This window comes from Hylaeus anthracinus, unplaced genomic scaffold, assembly GCF_026225885.1.
Source record: "Hylaeus anthracinus isolate JK02 unplaced genomic scaffold, UHH_iyHylAnth1.0_haploid 11989, whole genome shotgun sequence".
In the NCBI taxonomy this organism is placed as follows: domain Eukaryota; kingdom Metazoa; phylum Arthropoda; class Insecta; order Hymenoptera; family Colletidae; genus Hylaeus; species Hylaeus anthracinus.
In genome coordinates, this window is record NW_026534337.1 from 7258870 (window position 1) to 7280299 (window position 21430).

Here is a 21430-nt window from a genome sequence, read left to right on the forward strand (position 1 = left end):
TTATTTTCAATACATTCCAAGCTCTTAGAAATATTTATTTCAACTTCTTAAATTTAATTTATTTGAAAATGGATGTTTCGATATTAAAAATGTTAGGCCTGAGTAGCTTTGAATTAGGTCTGAATTAGATCTGGAGGGTTGATTAGTTAGGTCGTGGTTCACCCTATAGAGGAATACAAACCTTTTATTTTCAATACATTCCAAGCTCTTAGAAATATTTATTTCAACTTCTTAAGTTTAATTTCCCTGAAAATGCGAGTTTCCAGTACTGAATTTGATATAAATTAGGGGTGTTTAAGCTAAGCGGTTGACCAAGTAACGAGATAACCTTTGTCCTGTAACCTTGGTCGACTTTTCGCTCATAAATTTTACACAATGATCCCGTTTATGCTCGCGTTCCTTTCTTCCCACGAAACACCCGCACAATTTGTACGCCTAAACCGAGCGTGCGATCAGATACGCCTAAGCGGGAAAGCCAAACACCCTTATCGGTCATTCGTTGCGAACATGACAGTTTACGAAATGATAAAGCTCGGCTCGCGTTTCGTCGTTCTCGTGATATTGAATACATCACGAATCGAGCACCTTTTGGCTCAAACAGTTTAGAAATCGAATTCAAAGAAATCACAAGACGATTGCTTCAGCAATGTAAAAGGTGACACGCTATTTTTTATTTTTATTTTTAAGGAGCACAGCCCTCAATATAATGATTTGGAGACACGATTACGAGCAAACAAGGTGGAAGATGCCAGGCAAACACTCGTCTGGGTATTCACTACGTGCAATAACCGATAGAAGGACAATATATGTTAAACAAATACAGTTGGATGCCGAAGGACGGCAACGGTTAAGATTACTTTAATCATATTTACTTTGGGGCAATGGTAGACGCTGATGTGCGCTACTATGAATCGATTTGCGTCGTCGAAAATTATCGGAGATCAATGGCTTAGGTTTCATGATCGATAAAAAACTATTTAGACCTCTAAGAATGCTGAAACTTAGTATACCTACATTAAACGTTTTTTTTTTTTACATTTTGTAGTTTTTTATTATTGCTTTGGCTTCGAGAATGAGAAGGGCCGAAAACTAATACTCTTACGAACACGAATAATTGATACTTTCCAACCGTTACCCTCTCTACCCCCGCATGACTCTGATATCACGTATCTAGTATCTATATTTGCAATCTCTGTTTGAAACACTATTATTATTATACGTACAAATTATGGTTTTAAATCGATAGTACGGCCTACAAACAGCCTGCCGGCAACGACTATAATGGGAATTGGAACAAAACAAATCAACAGATGCGAAATATTCGATGTAAACCCTGCTTACTGATAATCCTCCTTGCTATAGTTTTTAATAGTCCTCAAATCGTTATAACTACCCCGTTCGAAGCAAGTTCCAGCCGATAACGTGTCGAACTATGTATGTGCTCTTAAAATTTTCAGGAGAACGATTCTATTGGTAAGTCAATCGTAAGAATGGATTCACGGCCTTCTTTGCTCTATCGAGGTCATCCCATAAGTTTCATGATCCATGCACATCGCAGCTGATACAAGGTGTTTCAAAAGTCGTCCTACAACTTCTTACTTACACATAAAATGTAATACTTGTAAATTAAATTTCCTCTGAAACTGAATTTCCTTGGAAATAAAGTTTTCTTGCGGATATTACAATTACAGCTGACAACTACCAAACCGGAAGTGTACGTGTCCTGGAGCCCGTGAAAGGGCACTCGAAGCCAAGAGCTTCCCAATGACACATCGCTTGTCCACTCGAGGCTACGCGTGTTCAGGGCAACGTAGCTGTCGCAAAGTTTTCCTTGTACTGTTGAATACACAGTTAGATTAGGCTCGTGTGCAATAACTGGCGGTGGTAATGGGCTCGTTACAGGCGTGAAGCGACCAACCCTCCCGATTAGGGATCATCGATGTTCGCGTGACCCAATTCCATCCCTCAACCGTCGTACCCTTGATATTGTCCGTTTACATTAGAACTGTGGATTTACGTTGCCCTGATGGCTGTTATCGATCACCAGCGGAATCCTCCGACCGATTTGCACCACGCTCGCTTTCAACGACCCTCGATCGTCGATGGCCATTCGATAAGGTCTGTCGTTTGATTTTTAAGGCGTCTGGCTACCCTGAGCGCTCGCCAGATGGGTACTATTCTTAAAAAAAAATTAATTCAAAAATGAATCAAGTAATCGCAAAAATCCATTGCTATTCTTCAGATAATGTATCTGAAAGTAGCGTGTACAAATTTCAGAGCAATCGGACCGCACGTTTACTTTCTTTTGGAATTATCTCGAAACTACATTTTTCGAAATGGTACAACGTACATCTCGTAAACTATCGGTCTGATTGCTCTGAAATTTGTACACGCTACTTTTAGATACACTATCTGAAGAGTAGCAATGGATTTTTGCGATTACACTTGATTAGTTTATTTTTTATTCACGATTTTTCTCGTGAAATTTCGATGAAAAATAAACAAAAAATTTCTTCGGCTCACCATAATTTTCTTACTGATCAAAAAAAAAATCCAATTGCTACTCTCTTGCGACAAACTCCAGAAACGATGTAATATTTTGTTTTTCTTTTTCACATGCAACCTAAAGAATATAACGATGGTACAGTCCATGCGCGTTTCGTGCCAAAGGCCTTGACCAACATTTTCGAGCCGCCGCCATCTTTTTTTTGTGATCTCAAAAATGTTTTCATGTGTTCATTAAACCGTTCTTTAGTATGTGTCAAAACATAAAAATATTTTTTTCTATACTTTCGCATTTATGAATTTTTTAAGAATAGTACCCATCTGGCGAGCGCTTAGGGTGGCCAGACCCCTTAAGCAACGCAAGGGCGCCCTTCTTCTAAAAATTTGATTTAGGTCTATACGAATTTATTTAAAAAGAAGACCTTTTTTACATATTTTGTGGGAGGATATGTTTCACGACGCAATGATTTCAAGACGCAAACTGACCCAGATGGTTCTGAAACGCCAGCAGTTCTGAAGAGCCTCGAACATGATCAAAACGTGCAACAGCGTCGGATCATTGAATCTACCAGGTGTTCTGCTAAAAGCAGACCTCCTTAATGCTTCCTCTATTTAAAATAAAATATAAGAAACTTGAAGATCCATTTTGTAGGTTAATTGTTGCTTCCATTGGCCAATGAGATTAAATTTCTTTCCCACTCTGTGGGTACAATGAATATTAATATTTCTCGAGAGAATTCCCGCGCTCAAAGAACAAACGATAAAAGGTACAGAATAGAGTCGTTAAAAAGAAGGTCTGTTATATAAAAAAACTGGCAAATAACGTGTAAACGATAAATAACGCGAGCATTGCGTGAGATATAATGTCAATAACGAGCTTAATCTCTATCTACATAATAGTCGATTAACTTCGAACTACATTTCACCTTCAGTTGACCACTGTTTCATCGTTTAGTACAATGTCGGCGCAAAAACCGATAGAATTCAATTTTTCTCGAAAAGCATCCAATAAATTCTTCATACGATGCTGGGGTCAATTTTCTGACAGTAATTTTGACTAAGCTCTAAAACAAATCCATAAACAATTTCGCGGTCTGTATGAAGTATATTCAAAGTGCTTCGTAATTATTTAATCGAACATTTATCTTTATTTTCGATCCTTGTTGCTCGCTAATTGGCTAACGGTAGTAGTAATACATCAACGGAAAAGATACGGCAAACCAGAAAAAAGTAGCATAAGAGAAAAAACATTCGATTTTTATTTATTCTATATTGTACTTTTTCTTATGAAAATTGTGCTGGTTAAATAAATCTTTCAAAATTTTTATTAGTGTCTCGTTTAAGTGTCAAGTCATTACACACTAAAGACTAGTCAAATTAAATAACATGTGGAATACAATAGAATGGCACGAACAAGCGAAAGCTTTATCTGGCGAGGCGTTATCTCGTTTGCGAGCTACGAACAGCAGAGGGAAGAAGTTTGAAGTACGGTGTTGATGCATAGGAGTCTCGAAACTCTGATGAATGGAGGATTAGAACAGTTAATTATATAATTTGGAACAGGTGGGATACATGTAAATTCCACGATAAAGTGTACATTAATACTCGTAAAAGAAAACAAGTTGTAATTTCTATGCTATTCATTCTAAAAATTAAGTATCTCCAGCTTCAAAATTTTTCTATAACACAAACTCGAAGGTGCGGTACTCCCACGCGTGGATTTAAGAGTCTGTCGGCCGTTTTGGATCAAAGACTATATCTCCCTTTTCGTTTAATACATTTGTAGTTACCTCTGGTGACATTAGTTTATGCAATTAAAAGAAAACCTCTCGAATGGCCTTCTGGATAAGGAACAAGGACGACCTCGCTCTGATAGATTCTCTTTTTTCCTTCGCTTCTAGGAGAGTCTACGAGACTAAACGAACAGCCGATGTAACCGGTTTCGTGGCTGCAGACCGAGACCACCGGATGCTTGGAAGAAAAAAGAAAAGAACCGCGAACAATTCCCAACCGGTAACCTTCGACCCCTTTGACAATACAAAGGAATGCTCTGGATTCGATTGAACCACGTTCGTTTCACTCGTCAACCTCGACAAGCTGTTCCAAAGGAACCTCCTTGCTGAATTTTTCTGTCCTCGAATATTTCAACGCAAATAGTTCGAATATACGATTCACAGTTCATTCGTACTATTCGAATCACAGCTACTACAACTAAATCGCACGATTTTGTTAACAGATTTAATTCTATAAAGTTACACTCTCATTATGTATTCCCATGCATTATGTATGTCCCATTTCTAAACACACGAATGGTAAATCCTTTATTGTATATGGATCGGTTTAAAAGTTTAAAATGTGTAAAAAGGGTTTGGATAATGGTCCATAATCGAGGTTCTACTGAATACTCGTCCATAAAAATAAATTACAGACGATGCCAATATTATGCGTTTCTTACTTTCTACTCGATTAACCGGCAATCCCCTCTGCGATTTTCTTCTGTTTTTTTTTTTTGTTTTATCGATAACTAGTATCTTTTACTGGCTGATACACGTGTACCGTTTATTTTTTCAATGGGCTTGGATAATCCTCCAGCACGGACACGTTCAATGTTCTTCCTTTTCCAGACTCTCTCGTTACCGTTTCGCTACAGCGATTTCAGGCTTCCGCATTTAGACGAGACTTTCTCGTAATAATTAAGTAAACGCTCTAAACGCCGACGCAGAAGGCTTTGAAAAATGGAAATAGAAACAGAGAGCCGGGCAACGGTATCCTCAGACAGGTTCTAAAGGTCTGGTACGTGAAACCTTGCGTTTCGATCAAAATTTGGAAGAATTTCCAACCCAGGTCTCTCTGTGCCACGCCATTAACATTTTCGATTTGATTATTTTAAAACGCCTTATCTATTTTTCTCAAAATGTTCCCATTGTATAGTAGCAAAGTGAGACAGAAGATTCGAACCCACCATCCTCAAATTCACAGTCTACCGATTTATTGTTGAGTATGCGAATATTTAATTATATTATAATTTATTTCAGTGCAATATAAAACTCGAGCTTTAAAAACATTCTCTGTCAAGGAGATCGCTCTGAATTTAGCGACGCGTAAGTGTTGTAAACAACCTCCACGTTTACCTATAGCGATTCCGAATAAAAAAAAACAGCAAATATGCGATAAATCCTTTTCTCACCTCCCTTTTTCTCTCATATATATATACAGTGGGTGTCGAATGTATTCGTACACCGATTAATTTCCCAAAAAGCTTTTGTGTGAAATTGTAGTTTCTTAACTTCTTTTTTTATAATCAATGATATTTTACATATTCTCGGAAGTCTCTGAGATAGATATAGTCCAAACAACATTTACGAAAAGTGGGTAAAAGTATAGAAGCAATATGTATTTGTACGATTCTTATGACGAACCATTTACAGTAGAGTTTGTAACGTAAGAACATTCGTTTATTGCTCCGTACGAATTAGAAAACATCAAATTTCAAGTAAAGTACTTTTAAACAGTTGTGCGAATACTTAGTGCTCCAACATTTCTATCGATTAATTGTTTTTTTCTTGTTAATTTCCCAACTTACATAAATATCTATTATTATTTTTTTTTGTAATCTATCTATTCTAGAGATTTCAAAGAATATGTAGAATGTCATTGTTTATAAAAAATAAGTTAATAAATTACAATTTTACATGGTTTTTTTGGAAATTGATCGGTGTACGAATACTTTCTACACCCACTGTATATTTATTACGCCATGTAATAGAAGTGATAATAGTGGATGTGTATTATCACATTCAATTAAAAACTAATATCACAATTATCGAAAGATGTAGTGATAGCGGGTGAAGATAGAATTCGGATCAAGATAAAGGAAACATAAAATGTAACGCGTAAAAGATAAGCAACCTTTGATAAGTTATTCGTTCGATAAAAATTGCGATATGTACAATGCATTCAAAGTATGATTTACGTCGAACGAATACTACCTCAACCGAATAACTGTTCAGCCGAATGAACACTTGTGAATACATGAATAGTTACAAAGAACTTCTATCCGTCGCCTATTATTCGAATAAAATATTGCCCACCGCCGATGGAAAGAAATCGTATTTACACTCACATTTTTTCCAGGCTCCCAACGTGGTCCACGTGGCCTTGGGTAACGGTCGAGAAAACACTAGGGGTGACAGAGGTATCCCCCACGGTGTCTTCGAACTCTGAAGAGCGTATCACATGCTTGTCTCCCTCGGCTGTTCTGCGCGACGTCACTCAAAGTGGAAAACCGAGAGCAGACAAGCGCACCAGCTATTCAACGAGGAACAACGAACAGTATTTTCCCTTGCCTCGCTTTGACAGGAAAAATAACGGAGTATACCGTGTACCGCTTGTGTTGCTCTCAATGCATCTCTCTTGGGAAACAAGCCTTATCACCGCACACTGTTTTTACACGTTATCATATTCCACGTAACCGAATCACGATTGCCTTCGATCGTGTACCGTCCACCCTGTGGTCCCTCCGAGGAGTGCACGCGAGCTCCCGTTCACGCTTCTTAATCCTAACCGCCTCTACGATCCGCGGCAATAAACCGAATGACTGCGAATGACCTTATCGCCGTACACGTACTGACAATTCGTATCGGCCGACCTGCCAAGCGCAACAGCGACTTCCGATGCTATCGCCATCTAGCGACGTCGTTCTTCTTTACCAGGGGCAAACCTAGCGTGAAACTAACGAAGCTTCGACTTCGGAATCTGCGTAGATCTGTAAAAAATTCTTTGTTGATTTTTTAATTTAACTCTCGGAAGTATAGATCAAACATTTTCGTTTCGTTCTTGAGAAATAGAATGTTCGTAGGAATGAATGAAAAAGTAATTTTGTAACAATTAGTCTGATGTCATTTTCTGCAAGATATTTTTCCCGCGTAAAATTAGGAGAGTCTTGATTGGTGGTAGGGCTAGTAACTTTTTTTTGAAAAAGCAAGAAATACCCAGAGATGGGCAAAACCCTACACTTCGAATAAATCTGAAGTTTGCCGATATGTTTGTCTCGTTTTCTTCTTTGGAAAATTTTCAAAAGAGGAAACGAGACAAACATATCAGAAAACTTCAGATTTATTCGAAGCCTAGAGTTTTGCCCATCACTGGAAATACCTAACGCTGCGTTTCTGTGATTCTTGAAAGTCATTCTGCAGTTATGACCACGATTTCGCAATTACCGTTTACGCTTGTCAAATCGAACAAATATATACATCAAAATGGACGCATATGTTTCAAAGCAACCTAGAGATGAATATAGTACGGTTCACAACCATCGATAGATAAGCAAGTTCACACAGCTTCCGAAATCTGTCGTGTTATCGTCATTTTTATAATATGCAAACGAATTGTAAAATGGTGAATGACAGGAACCTATTATCAATTCACCGATAAGATGAAAACGATCCGAACCACGGCACGTCGTTAGAATCTTATTGGTTCACCGTGTCGCAGTCGCTGGGTTTTGTTTACCTCGTTTTCATCTTCTCGGTAAACGGACTGTAGGAAGAGTCATAGGCGGCGGTAGCTCCACCAGTAGTAGCACCAACACCACCACCATCGTCGTTTCACCAGCAGCTCCGTCATCGGTAGCGAGCGAAAGAACGAGGTCTTCCGTTCCGGCATAATAGTCGTTCGAGTTGGCAGTCGCGTGGCCGTGTGCTAACGTTTCCCTGTATTCGCATAGCGTTCCCGAGAAATAAGACTCGCGAGGTGTTCGTATATCGTCAGTTCGGTGCTGTGTTCGATTCCATCGCATCTCCGGCAACATGAATGAAGAATACGACGCGATCGTTCTGGGCACCGGGCTCAAGGAGTGCATACTCTCGGGTATGCTGTCGGTCAGTGGGAAAAGAGTGCTCCACGTAGACCGCAACAAGTATTACGGCGGTGAATCCGCCTCCATCACGCCACTAGAAGATTTGTTCGCGTAAGTCCCCCGAAATCGCGACGGATTATCCACGAACCGATCTGTTTCGAAGTCGAACGATGACTATCCCTGGCATAGAAGAGTATCCCTCTGAAATCATGATCGACGAAACGTGACACGATGACTCTTCTCAAATATTGATTTTTCCTTCTCGGGTTATTTTACCGCGAGCGTATGCGTTTCTCGTTGATCGTGTATTTCGCGTTCGAGCTCCTCCGTCAAGCGTATCGCGAGACGAAGCGTGACGTATACCGTCACTCGCGATAATGCGTCGTTACTGTCTGGTCCGCCTCAAAACTTTCATCCCTTTCTAAATGATTCCATCGAGAAGGTTGGCTAGAATGCCACTCGATACGGTCAGGGGGAGGGGCCCGCACCGCGAAACGCACGTTCGGTCGAACGTGGCAAAATCAGTTGTGGCGTTTCGTGCCACAGAATTGGCGCACTGCATTGTTTTCTCTTCGAGACACTTTTTCCTTGCACCTTCCCCACCTTTGCTACTCTTGTCAATCACTTCTTCCAAACATGTGTTTGCTGGTCTGAATCACGATCGAGCGTCTGCTGACATTAAAGAGGAATAAAGTTATAATTAAGGCTTACGAGTTGGGAAACCTAATCAACTACTCGGATAGTCAGGAATTAACAGAATTTCATCTGTGTAATAGATGACATGAAACTGACGATTTATTCGCAACAGTTTAGATTATAACTTTTATTTACTAAGTAAGGTGTTGATTGCTGTTTATTTTTCTTCGTAGTTTGGATTCTTTATCTAGATAAAGTCTGACTTCTGATTTAAGGAGTTTTCAATATACAACAATGTAATCTAGGATAACTGTACATAGATTAGATTCGAACAAACGAGGATAAATATAATCTTCACTTCAAACAAGTGACTATTAATCTTGCTATTAACTTGTTTACTATTAATATTGCCAACGTGAAAAAGAAAAATTTTCGATTAAAGATTGCATTTCTGTACACTCGAAATGCTCCGAAGTGGAAATATTAAATAACCGAATAGTAAATGTACCGTTACTGGTATGCCATCCTTAATTCGCTTCCTGTGGAATCAAACATATGTCGGGTATTTACGCAAGCTCGAGATAATAAAAACGCAAAAAATTGTATAGAAATGAGGATGAGGGAGCATTTCATTCGAACAGTGAATGATAAATAAAACCCAATTTCTACACTTAATAGCAATGGATAAACAATTATATATCGTTTATAAGTTATCGAAGACATTATGTACATGCAATTTTTCTTTGCTCGGGTGTCTTTCGAAAGTCAACTTTCTCTTTGTAATCGTAACCGCTTGGACTTCGTTACGCGAACTCCATGCATCTTTGCCGTTTCTGAAGATCATTTTTCATTAGCAGTAATAACATTACGAACAAGATAACAGAATAATGTAATTTTCCTACCGTTTGCTGGACGAAAATGATAACGCGTTCATGTATTGCACTTCTGGGCTCATCCGAGTGGCAGTTATCGGGTATCCGGCTGCATTCAATAAACTGTAACACGCATCTAAACTATTCTAAACCATCCATCTGTTGTAACAGTAATCGTTGCTTCGTCTACGGGATGTCCTAAAAATGTTCTAACACCTTGAAACGGGTGATTCGAGAGATGATTTGAAACAACTTTTTCCTTAACGAAAATGTTGTGCGGGGTTTTGTTGAGGAGATATTAACGGAAAACACTGACCAATCAGAGCGCGAGTATGCTGGTGGAGCGGCCGCGGTAGCCTATGAGCGCGGCCGCCTAGTGCGTAGCCTTTTCTACGCGCGTTCTGATTGGTCGGGGTTTTTTGTTAATGTCTCCTCAACGAAACCTCGGACAACATTTTCGCTAAGGAAAGAGTTGTTTCAAATCAACTCCCGAATCACCCCTTTCAAGGTATTACAACATTTTTGGGACACCCTGTATAACCCTATTCGAGGAACGCTTGAAAAATGACAACAAAGTGGAAAGCCACTGCGTGTTGTAACACCGGATGCCAAAAGAAAAATGGAACGTTGTTGCAAAACGTCTCTCGGTAGTCCATTCCACCGCATAACTTATTTCAGAGTACAGAGCAATGTATGGCACCCCTTATGTCAATATACACAGTTTTCATAAATTTAATGACATCGATAATCCACAGACAAGGTTCGCGTATGACGAAAAATTCTTTTCGATCTTTAAAAATAAATGAATTATCCCAAGGGACCAGTTTTAAGTTTTCCAACGTCGAATGATTTACGGTGATATAATGGAATATTTTTATCCGATTAGGCACTTCGTCCAGCTTCTACGGAGATCGATCAGCACCACTTCGACGCATTATAAACATATGTATAAGCACCAGATTACAGCTTCGTATCTTTAGAATTCGCTTTATCAGCAGTTTTATGTTTAGAACGGCGTAGGGGGGCATCATTAACCTTTCCAGAGGATTTACTCCATCAGAGTAAATGAGAAATTTTCTACTTGATTGCTGGTGCTTCATAAATTACTAAAAAACGTTTGGAGGTCGCTGCATCAATCTTCTTTTATTCCCATTAAATTCACGTTAATAATTATTGTTATTAAAACAAAAATGTTAAAGAGAAAACCTAGTGTTATACAAATTAACCCTCTAAATACAAATTTTCGATTTTAATAAATTTTTATCGAGCCTCCCTTCGACATAGAACCGCGTCGTGTTAAAGCTGACTTTCGAAATGGATCGACGCCAAGCGTTTATTATCACGTAAATATATTTTTGCGTTATCTAGGAAATTCAAGGCCCCGCCACCGGATGAGAGCTACGGCCGTGGCCGCGAATGGAACGTTGATTTGATTCCCAAGTTCCTGATGGCGAACGGCTTGTTGGTGAAGCTTCTAATTCATACAGGCGTGACACGGTACCTGGAATTCAAATGCGTCGAGGGATCGTACGTTTACAAGTCTGGGAAGATCTCGAAGGTGCCGATAGATCAACAGGAAGCGCTGTCCAGCGATTTGATGGGTCTCTTCGAGAAGAGACGCTTCCGCAGTTTTCTGATGTGGGTGCAAAACATGCAAGAGGACCGACCCGAGACGTGGGACGGTTTCGATCCTTTCAACAGTAGCATGAGCTCCTTGTACAACAAGTTCAATCTCGACAAAAATACCCAAGACTTTACGGGTCACGCGCTAGCACTTTATAGGTAATGAACTTGTTTTAAAGGATTGTAACGTTAACCCTTTGGGTTAGAGGTTTGATGATGATTGAATTTAAACATCTCGCTGTTTCAGGGATGATGATTACATAAGCCAACGCGCAATTACTACTATAAGAAGAATTAAATTGTACAGCGATAGTTTAGCACGTTATGGAAAATCACCGTATCTCTATCCTATGTACGGATTGGGTGAACTTCCTCAAGGTTTTGCGCGACTCAGCGCCATTTACGGTGGAACGTACATGTTGGACAAACCGATCGACGAAATTGTCGTAAAGGACGGAAAAGTAAGAATTAGGTCGTTTTTATAATTAAGGGGGTATTATCGTCTAGAAGTTTGTTTTTTCAGTAATTTTTAGGAATTAATTTTTCGAAAACTATCAAACCTACAGTACCAGGGTTTTGTATGCATAATGAAACACGTTTCAACTAACAACACAAATTTTTATGAAATACTTCATTGAAATCTATACAAGTTATACACTGTTATGCAGGTTGTGGCGTGAGACGCTCGTTCAATCGGGCGTACAGGCTGTGGCGGTTCTAGTCGTCTGAGACAGAAAAACAAACTTTTTTTTCAATCTATATGAATGTAGTTATCGTCTGAACTAGAATTAAGTAAGTACTAAATTTTTTATCGGAATCACAGCTGTTTGAAAATTAAGGTTTAATTTTTCCGGAAAATTGTCAACTAAAATATGAGAGCAGAGCTAAAATATTCAAGCTATCGGTATAATTCTAGTTCAGACCATAGGTGATGGTACCCTCGAAATGTGTGTAAATCAGAAGTCAGTCGGTCCAATAGTTTTTGAGAAAAACGTGCGCCTGACTTGAAAAATGTCGTTTCGAGAAAAACGCGTTTAAAGTTTGCTATACATTTAGCACTAATACTGGTGAACAGCCTCTAAGCCTCTGTAACTATGAGAGCTCTACGAATTTCAAATTAATATTTTAGAGGCACTTTCTCAAAACCCCAAATGATAAGAAAATGCAAAAAAAAAATCGAATTTTTGAAGTTTCTAGTCGATAATACCCCCTTAAGCAACGATCTATTCGATCTACAGTTGAACTTGATTATTGATTCTTGGCACAGGTTGTTGGTGTGCGTTCTGGCGAAGAGATAGCTCAATGCAAACAAGTATTTTGTGATCCTACGTATGTACCTGATCGTGTAAAGAAAGTAGGTCAGGTCATAAGATGCATTTGCCTCTTAGACCATCCTATACCGAACACGGGAGATGCTCTTTCAACGCAAATTATTATTCCGCAGAAACAAGTAAGCGAGCGTACACTTTGATCGCATTTGGTGTTTCGAAGATGGCTGAACTAATCACAAATGTATTTTGTTCCACAGGTTAACCGTAATTCCGATATCTATGTATCTTTAGTATCCCATACTCATCAAGTGGCGGCGAAGGGATGGTTCATAGCAATGGTGTCTACCACGGTTGAAACGAAAAACCCAGAAATTGAGATTAAGCCTGGCTTGGATTTACTCGGCCCGATCAGACAAAAATTCATATCAGTATCAGAGTACATGGAGCCAACCGACGATGGTTTGAATAGTCAAATCTTCATATCGACGAGTTACGATGCCACAACGCATTTCGAAACCACTTGTTTAGACGTTCTCGATATATTCAAGCGGGCCACTGGCGAAGAATTCGACTTGGAGAAAGTAAAACAAAACTTGGGTGACGAAGACCAGTAACCGTAATACAATTACCAAGACTGGTTACTCTCGAAACTAGTTCATCCAGAATGAAATAAAAAAAGAAAGGAAAATGAGTGAGCAACGTAATTTAACGCGTACCTACTGACACGTTGGTGTTTATCCGAGTCTCGGTGGAGATGCGATCTGCTAGTAGATCGATGCCTAATAATTCTAGATTCTCTTTCACGGAGAATTGCAAAACAAAGGCATTCTTCTTTGTATTTTACTTTTCAATTATGTTCTAATCTCATTCTACTTTTGCATTTACTATCCCCTTTTGCATTTTCGTCTAAAATACGTACATAGATACATTTTTCACAAATAATCGATATTAAACCTGTACCGTTTGTCATTCGAACATTTTCCACAAATTTTGAACAGATTTTTAAAAAAAATACACCATCTGTATCTATGCATTTATCGTAACTGATCTTTTTTTAAAGGATAAACGTATTAACGTTGATTATCGCGACTTTATAAATGTATTATATTTTCACTATCAAAGGAACAAATAAGGATATTGTTTATCGAGATTGTATATGTTAAAGAAACCTATAATTGTATTGCTATTTGCAGTAGTCGAAAATGCGTTACAACACGAGGTACAAGATTAGAGGTAATTTTAAAAAAAAATGAATTCTACACGCAAGTATCTAAATTGCATGCCGCGACCTAGAATTAGAAAGTACGTCATACTTCTGCACATTTAGTTCTAATATTATTTAAAATTTTAAATATGTATATTAAACGGAAACGCAAAGTAAATATGCATAAGTTAAAGCACTCGCAAAGAACAATTGCCTGTAACAAGAATTATTACAGGAGGAAATCTATGTCGAACTATTAGGAAAAAGAAGGTTGAAAAAGCGGCCAAGCATTTAAATATAAATTAAATAGATATATGTATATTCTTTCTCATTCTCAGATATATAAGAATGAGAATATAGAAATGATGGAATCGTTGAAACGTTGTTATTTTATGTGAGCTTGAGAACCAGAATTTCCTTGTCCAATATTTATGACACAATCATCGATTAAGAGGGCGCGTCAACAAAAAGGAAAAAGACAATTATGCACGGATACGCATTGTTTTTGGAACTGCTATACGTCTGCATTTATGTATGCGAGAATGTTTCGTTAAAGAGCGATTGGCTATTTCTCAGAATTTTTATTTTGCTTGCATTCTTGCTTAAAACCGTGAACGCACCGCGAATTTGCATCACATACGAAATTCATTGGAAGGCGGATACATGTTCTACCATTACATTATCTAAAGTGTTATTCACGTAACTGTAATGTGACAGTCGTAAAAAATAAACAAACGATATTGTATTAATTTCATTACTTTGTTGTTCCTAACTACTTTATTATGAACCAATAGAGAAAACATCGAATAAAAAATAAATAATACCTTTATTCGCCAATAAGTTTTATGACATATACATTATTATCACGGCAACCAACGACTGCGATATCATTTTCAGCTACAAGCGATGAAAAAACTTCGGCAGGAAGTTTTTCAACCTTTTGCAGTCTATTTGTCGTAAAGTTATAAATGTATAGAGTACCATCTGTACATGTTATAAATAAAATATTACCTTCGCACCAGGGAGTGGCAAAAATTGGCGAATGAAGGTTCAATACATATTTTAAAGTAGGCTCAGTTCTAAAACTTGAATCTGTAGATTGCAGATAATACACTGTCTTATTTTGACTAGCCAGAATAATATTTTCACAACCTGTAAGTTGATCATAATGCTTCACAATATACGAGAACACATTGCCATTGACTTTGTATTTCCATATCTACAAAGACAAAACATAAATTCAAAACAATTCTTTGTGTTTCTTGTGCAGCTTATCTTGAGATAGTATTCGTTACCTCAACATTATTTTCGATATCGAAACATGACAGTAATCCTGTTACAGAACAAATTAAGACGAGCCCGTTATTTAGCGTTACGGGTGCAACAAAAATAGGATCCGTCATTTTATGTTTCCAAAGTATTTTTCCAGACAACTGTTCCAAAGCTAAACAAGAGCCGTCTAAAGTTCCAAATAAGACGGAATTCGATCGAGAGTGTAAACAACCGGAAGCACTAATACTTCCATTACTGCTTTTAACTTTCCAAATTTGGGACCCATCCTAAATTGAAATTTCATATCAGCTAGGCTCTTAAAACGCGGTGTAAAGGAAATACGTGTATGTACCTTCACATCGAGACAATATATATAATGATTATAGGAACCGACAAATACTGTCTTCCGTTCTTTACAAAATATTGCGGAACATTTTACGACGTCACCTGTCTGATACTTCCAGATAACTAATCCCATTTTTAAATCTAGACAGTATACATTGCCGTCATAACATCCTGCAAGAGAGGAGATTCAGCAGCGTAGATAAATTTTGTGCGTATTAAAAAACTCACCTACTATACCCCTAAAATCGTCTAAAATTAAAACCGAAGCTTCGATTCTATCAGGTAATTTTATCGTAAATGGAGGAATGCAACTTTCCTTTTCTAAGTAAAATGTAGAAAGAAGACCAGAATGGGAACCGACTGTCGCATACGTTTTCCCACTAAATAAAACAATCATTCATTAAATTATAGAATGTGCTTCATACAATTTGTTGAACTTACACTTACTCTGAATAGTGAAATACAGTTGGGGATGCATCTACACATTTTCGTAAATCATACGTTTTTATTATTTCGATCTTTGAAATTATATTATATTGTAATTTAAGATTTTCGTTTGTAATTGTTGTACTACTGTGTATTTGTCCCCTGCACTTATGCCATTGATACTTATAAATTTCAGGTGCCATAGTCACTGAATTCGAATGTTTACTTTCTACATTCGTGGTGGCGTTAACTAAAGATACTGTTTGATTATTATCAGAATGATATTCCAAATGGTTGATTGTTTTGTCTTTAGGATTATTCGATAAAGTTTTTTTTATATAACTAAGACAATCATCATCAGTAGCATTATTCAGAAGCATGCCGATGATTTCAGGAAATTCTACATTCACTTCATTGGACAAAGTATGTGATATTTGAAGCGCTATTATCGATGTACCACCCGATTGTACGAATCCATTGTTTTCACATTTTAGACTATTTTTCCAGAGGGATCGAAATAGGTTTTCACATTTTTGGAAGTCAACATTGTCTGTGATTTTATTCATCTGTTCTTCGATATATTCTTTTAAAAATTCTATAGAGATTTTTCCGTTAGAATTATACTCAAAATGTTTTAAAAAATGAATTTTGTCTGGCCTATACAATGGATGTAATTTGTGTAAATGTTTCACTATATCAATATTCATATTGGGACAGTGGTTTATTTTTTTGTTAGTAACTAAACACAAATGTAATTTGTTAGAACTTTCATCCCATAGTACATAACAATTTTTAACAAAATCTACTTGTAAAGCACATTCTTCTAATTTTGTTAAATCTACTTTATTTCCAAATCTTTTTATGATACTGTTACTTCTACCTTTATAAAATATACTACCTCCTTCATCAATCTGAAATAGATGTACAATTAGAAATGGAAAATATTTAGCAACATTATATATACATACATAAACTATATCGCCCGTGTCGCGATATATTGGTGGTTCTAAATTTTCAGTACTTTCGTGATCTATTACACAAATCCTATCATTACTCCCTGTACGTAAATACATAAAACTTAGATATTTTTTTCAACATAATTACATTATGAAAACACTAAATAACAGTTACCTATGTGAAGAAAGCCTCTACCATTTGTCACTATTTCTCCCTTTTCATCCCTAACTTGAAACATGGTTTGTGATAACAATTGCCCTAAGCAATGTGTGTTAATTTGCAGATTTGTTGTTACAATTTCGTTAATACTAGCCCAGCAAGATACTTCAGTGATACCATAAATATTATAAATCTTTGTATTATTATGTGGATGTTTGGCTTCAAGAAGTGACTCTATTTTAGGGAAAGGTTCTCCACCTAAAAGGAGAACTCTAAGAGAGGTATCATTACTTAAAATAGTGGCTTTTAAACGTTCAACTGTCCAACTATACAAAAAACTTGATGGAGTCATTTGCAGTATAGTAATTTTACTATAATAAGTCTCATCTAAGAATCTGAAAGCAAAAGATGCTTATGTTTAAATAATACTGGCAATAATATATATTTTATCGTATTTATTTACCTATTTGTATTATTTTTCAATGACTTTGAAGCCATAAACAATGTCCCAGCATTTGAGAGAGCAAGAAAAATTTCAATGATGCTAGGATCAAATGTAAAACTAGTAATTTGAGCAATTTTGTCAGAACTGTTTATAGTCAAAATTCTGCTTAAATCTAGAATATTAGGTACTATGGAAGCATGAGACACTTTAACAACTTTTGATGCTCCAGTTGAACCAGAAGTAGTAATAGCATAAGCATAATAATTTGGTTCAAGGCTTTGTGTACATTTTTGTTTAATATGTTTCAGTTTTATAAAGTATATACATTCACTGTGTATTGAGAATTGCTTTAGAACATCTCCTTCAACTGTTATTTGCTTACAAAATAAATAATGTATGTGCAAGGAATTTTGTAAATTTCTATATTCTGTTACATTTGATGGTATATTCACAAAACTGTGTTCACTAGTTAAAATCCTACAAAAAATAGAAATAATCAAAGTTTCCATTGTTTATATCTTTTGTATTTACTAACATTTGCAATATAGTGTTACTTTTGAATCCTTACCCAAGCATCAAAGAGACAACACAATAATTAGGAACATCATAATTGATGCCAATAAATTCACTGCATTCTATGCATTTCAAAAAATCAAAAAGCATAGTTTTTGCAGCAAAAAGTTCTCTATAATTTATATAGATGTTTTTTTCTAGGTCATGGTATTCTATTGCTACATTGTCAAGGTCGTTCCATTTACATGTGTTATGCAGTTTCTGTACGATATTAAACTGCTGCTGGATTGACAAGACAGTTTGTGTCTTGTTTGATCCATCTAACATTGTGCAGTAAATGATGCACACACTTCCACAACACACGATATCAAAAATTGTTCATTCGTATGAATTCAGCACTAGAGTTTTACAAAAAAACACAAGATAAAATTATAAAAGACATATGGCTTGAATAAAGAATTATTATTATTTTTAATTGAGAAATAGATCGTTCAACAAATTATTTTTATACTAATTGCATGCTTTATTCGTTTAATATTTCCAGTTTCGTAAATAACCTTTATTTTATTAATGTGCTAGAAAATATCATTGACCACAAGTTTTCTAAGAAAATATTGTTTATTAATATATCTCAGAATTAAATAAGTTACCGACCAGCGACAACCGTTTCATATAATACATGATAACATTTGATAACACTGTTTATACTTCGAAATCTTTATCTGTTATGTATAAGCAGTCTTGTTAACCTCTACGGTACCAACATTATACGATATAATAAAGATTAAAAGAAAATATCACTAATTCAGATAATAAACGTTTCTATTGTATTATAATATTCAATATTAATCACAGTATACCAATAGTATTTATACCAATAATATTAGTAGTACTAATAGTACCTGAAGTTTGATTAAAGGTGATTTGAACTGTCTTTCAGTATTATTGTTTATCATTTGGTAATTAAATGAAGGCAAAAAAGGTTTCACTTACCTTTCTTGTTAAGTATATCGTATAACGTTCAAATTTCCAACTTTCTTTCTATGTTTGTAACTAACCTAAAATTTATTTATTGGTTTACATTATCGTGACTATATGGAATTATTATTATTACTTTGTTACACGTTCATGGGAGGATTGCTTAAATAAAATCGCCAAAAGTAGAAATTGAACATATATTCTATACAGACAAAACAGAATTTGCAGATCTTATATACCACTAAGCAAAGATAACAATGTTACAGTAATGTGAATTGCTCTGTAATTCCTACTACACACGATAAATAGTACTATTTAATGTTATACAAAAAATTTAAGATTAACATACCACTCACACATAAATGTGGTTTTTGATATTTTTAAAATACTAATCTATTCATGTTAGTTAGCAAGTATTTGGTGCATTTAGTGAAAATAATGAGACTATTATTTAAGATATCCTTTAACATAATACATTAGGTGCATCATCTGTTCAATTTTAAATCGTTATAACTGGATGTTTAATATAATAAATCAAAATATTGAATATTCGTGAACATTAATCTCTACTTTTCTTCACACCATTCATTTTCTTTGCGAACTTGTTCCTCCTCTGATGCCGTGAAATCATTCTTAATGTTGAATGTTTTCCGGATTTCATCAGGTGTTTTACCTTTTATCATATTAGCAACAGTTTTGCATGTTACATCTAAAAGACCCTTAATGTCAAGATAATTAGCTGCCAAAATTAATTCAAACAAAGTTCCTTGATCAACCTATAATGAAAATAATCAAATATTTATACACATCACTTCTCCAACATTTTTTGACACATAATGTGCAAAAGAAAGGTTCATTCTTTACTTTCAGAAAATCTGCATCCCATGAGCTTATATCATCAGTACGCTTTTCTTTATTTTCGTCATCCTCTGGTGGAGGTGGATCGTCTTTATGATAAGTTGCCCACTGTATTACTTTCCTAAGAATGGCAGAATTAACATTTGGAAGAGGAACAATTTCTTCTTCATCTTCGTCCATTCCCAGATCTTCCAACATAGTTTTTATGGTAACTGAACATTTTGCAATATCAACATCTACTTCAAAAACTTCACCATCGGAACTTTGTAATTTGATGTTAGGCATCTGAAACAGGTTTCCAATAACTTGTCACACCATACATTTGTGAACGAAATGCTATAAAAACAAAAATAATTTTGCAAGAATGAAGTGCTCCAATATTTCGTCGTGAATATCTTTTTCCACGATAGTACAAGTCAACAGATTCACAGAATTCTCGAGCAAGAACTTCATAAATTATTTCATTTTATTTAACATCAACATACAATCGAACTGTTCGTTGAAAGTTATTCCTTTACAAAAACAAGGAGGCACGCCATCAATGCAACAAAATATCCATCACAAACGACATTTTTTTGTAAAATTCACATGAACTATCGACCCGAATTTAAAATATCAAACACTACGATATGTTCAAGGGAAGGAAAACTAGAGTATTCACCATGAAACGTTGGTTGTAATCAGTGTTGTGAAATATCGGATAATTTGCTACAACGATGATTAGCAGAAGCAGTTGTTCTCCTGCTCTCTGTCTTTCCCAGTCTTTCCCTTCTAACTTCTGCTGTTCTTGCAGTTCTTGTATTTTATTCTCTCGCTCTGACTCAATATTTATTTTCTGTCTTTTTCAGTATGGCGGATTCTCGTTATATCTTTCTCACTCTTCTATCTCTGTCTCATTTTCGTAGTTTTGGGTACGTATGAACACGATCGACTTGAATAATACGTTTCGCAACTCTGACGCGAGATGTCGCGCTTTTATACCGCGTAAACCTAAGTCGCAAAGTTCCGTTACATCTTTATTGTCATCTATCATTTTAGTATTGTTAGATGGTATTATTTAAACTTCACAATATATAGTTAATCCAATCAACAAATTACTCTTTATTAAACTTCGTTCAATGAGAAAAAATCCCTGTAAATCAAGCCAGGTGACTTGCGATAGGACTGAAAAGACGCTGAACTTACAATCAGAAGATATAGATGCAATGGAGGTTATAGGTTATACAAGATTCACATGTATTAGTTACAGTTCTGCAGTAGAAGAGTCAATAAGAAAAAGATATGTAAAGATAAGGTAATTCAAATAAAAGTACATGTTTATCGATCTACTATGCGTCAATTCTACGTTACACTGCTGACTGGAGACACGAGGAACCAATGAGCTTCTCCCGCCAGTTGCATGACTTTTGTTTACAGAGTTTTTTTTCACTGAACAAAATATAATCTTACGAATCACTACTTTTAAATTACGTATCATTGCATTTTAATATGTTTGCGTATATGTCATTT

General features: G+C 36.1%; 4 protein-coding genes and 1 long non-coding RNA gene across 13 annotated transcripts in view; 2 read left to right on the top strand and 3 right to left on the bottom strand.

Moving 5' to 3' along the window:
- LOC128888145 (phospholipid-transporting ATPase VD) overlaps positions 1-8151 on the bottom strand; it is a 34841-nt gene extending 26690 nt beyond the window's left edge. For 2 of the 3 annotated variants that reach the window (XR_008460198.1, XR_008460199.1), the window contains exons 1-2: positions 8017-8151; positions 6629-7270 (exon numbers count right to left, since the gene is read on the bottom strand). The gene's annotated coding sequence lies outside the window, so the exon portion shown is untranslated. Of the gene's footprint in view, positions 1-6628; positions 7271-8016 lie in introns of those variants that run through there. The other variant, XM_054144772.1, reaches the window with a different exon arrangement.
- Positions 8152-8159: 8 nt separating this feature from the next.
- LOC128888147 (rab GDP dissociation inhibitor beta) lies at positions 8160-14725 on the top strand. The gene is made up of 5 exons (XM_054144779.1): positions 8160-8473; positions 11239-11652; positions 11741-11954; positions 12761-12943; positions 13022-14725. The coding sequence occupies exons 1-5, from the start codon at positions 8313-8315 to the stop codon at positions 13376-13378; spliced, it is 1329 nt and encodes a 442-aa protein (XP_054000754.1). The 5' UTR covers positions 8160-8312; the 3' UTR covers positions 13379-14725.
- On the bottom strand, positions 14011-19219 carry LOC128888146 (beta-alanine-activating enzyme). Of its 5 annotated transcripts, XM_054144778.1 has the most exons (10): positions 19079-19219; positions 18141-18483; positions 17591-18049; positions 17143-17522; positions 16980-17068; positions 16033-16922; positions 15814-15965; positions 15593-15756; positions 15264-15527; positions 14011-15187 (listed from the first exon to the last, which is right to left on the bottom strand). In XM_054144778.1, exons 2-10 carry the CDS (start codon positions 18410-18412, stop codon positions 14795-14797), a joined length of 3063 nt encoding a protein of 1020 aa, XP_054000753.1. In that variant the 5' UTR covers positions 18413-18483; positions 19079-19219; the 3' UTR covers positions 14011-14794. The 5 variants fall into 5 exon arrangements, with proteins under 5 accessions (XP_054000753.1, XP_054000748.1, XP_054000752.1 ...); XM_054144773.1 differs by having other exon boundaries at positions 16033-17068; XM_054144777.1 differs by lacking the exon at positions 19079-19219 and adding an exon at positions 18988-19016 and having other exon boundaries at positions 16033-17068.
- Positions 15702-18632, top strand: LOC128888149 (uncharacterized). Of its 2 annotated transcripts, none has more exons than XR_008460201.1 (4): positions 15702-15793; positions 16208-16434; positions 17252-17408; positions 18287-18632. It is a non-coding gene; the product is annotated as an uncharacterized LOC128888149 (long non-coding RNA). The 2 variants fall into 2 exon arrangements; XR_008460200.1 differs by having other exon boundaries at positions 15735-15867.
- Positions 19220-19246: 27 nt separating the features above from the next.
- LOC128888148 (S-phase kinase-associated protein 1) lies at positions 19247-20806 on the bottom strand. 2 transcript variants are annotated; one of them, XM_054144780.1, is made up of 3 exons: positions 20583-20806; positions 19928-20206; positions 19247-19839 (listed from the first exon to the last, which is right to left on the bottom strand). In XM_054144780.1, exons 1-3 carry the CDS (start codon positions 20583-20585, stop codon positions 19630-19632), a joined length of 492 nt encoding a protein of 163 aa, XP_054000755.1. In that variant the 5' UTR covers positions 20586-20806; the 3' UTR covers positions 19247-19629. The 2 variants fall into 2 exon arrangements, with proteins under 2 accessions (XP_054000755.1, XP_054000756.1); XM_054144781.1 differs by lacking the exon at positions 20583-20806 and adding an exon at positions 20407-20562.
- Between the last annotated feature and the right edge of the window lie 624 nt (positions 20807-21430).

Excerpts from the sequence above, each read along its gene's own strand:
- LOC128888148 (XM_054144780.1), bottom strand. Across the intron at positions 19,840-19,927 it reads GGGATGCAGATTTTCTGAAA|GTTGATCAAGGAACTTTGTT; the intron begins GTAAAGAATGAA and ends TTTTCATTATAG.
- LOC128888146 (XM_054144773.1), bottom strand. The coding sequence starts at position 18,412 with ATGTTAGATGGATCAAACAAGACACAAACTGTCTTGTCAATCCAGCAG. Across the intron at positions 15,757-15,813 it reads CGATTTTAGGGGTATAGTAG|GATGTTATGACGGCAATGTA; the intron begins GTGAGTTTTTTA and ends CCTCTCTTGCAG. Across the intron at positions 15,528-15,592 it reads TATATTGTCTCGATGTGAAG|GATGGGTCCCAAATTTGGAA; the intron begins GTACATACACGT and ends ATTTCAATTTAG.
- LOC128888147 (XM_054144779.1), top strand. The coding sequence starts at position 8,313 with ATGAATGAAGAATACGACGCGATCGTTCTGGGCACCGGGCTCAAGGAG. Across the intron at positions 8,474-11,238 it reads CCACTAGAAGATTTGTTCGC|GAAATTCAAGGCCCCGCCAC; the intron begins GTAAGTCCCCCG and ends TGCGTTATCTAG. Across the intron at positions 11,653-11,740 it reads CACGCGCTAGCACTTTATAG|GGATGATGATTACATAAGCC; the intron begins GTAATGAACTTG and ends TCGCTGTTTCAG.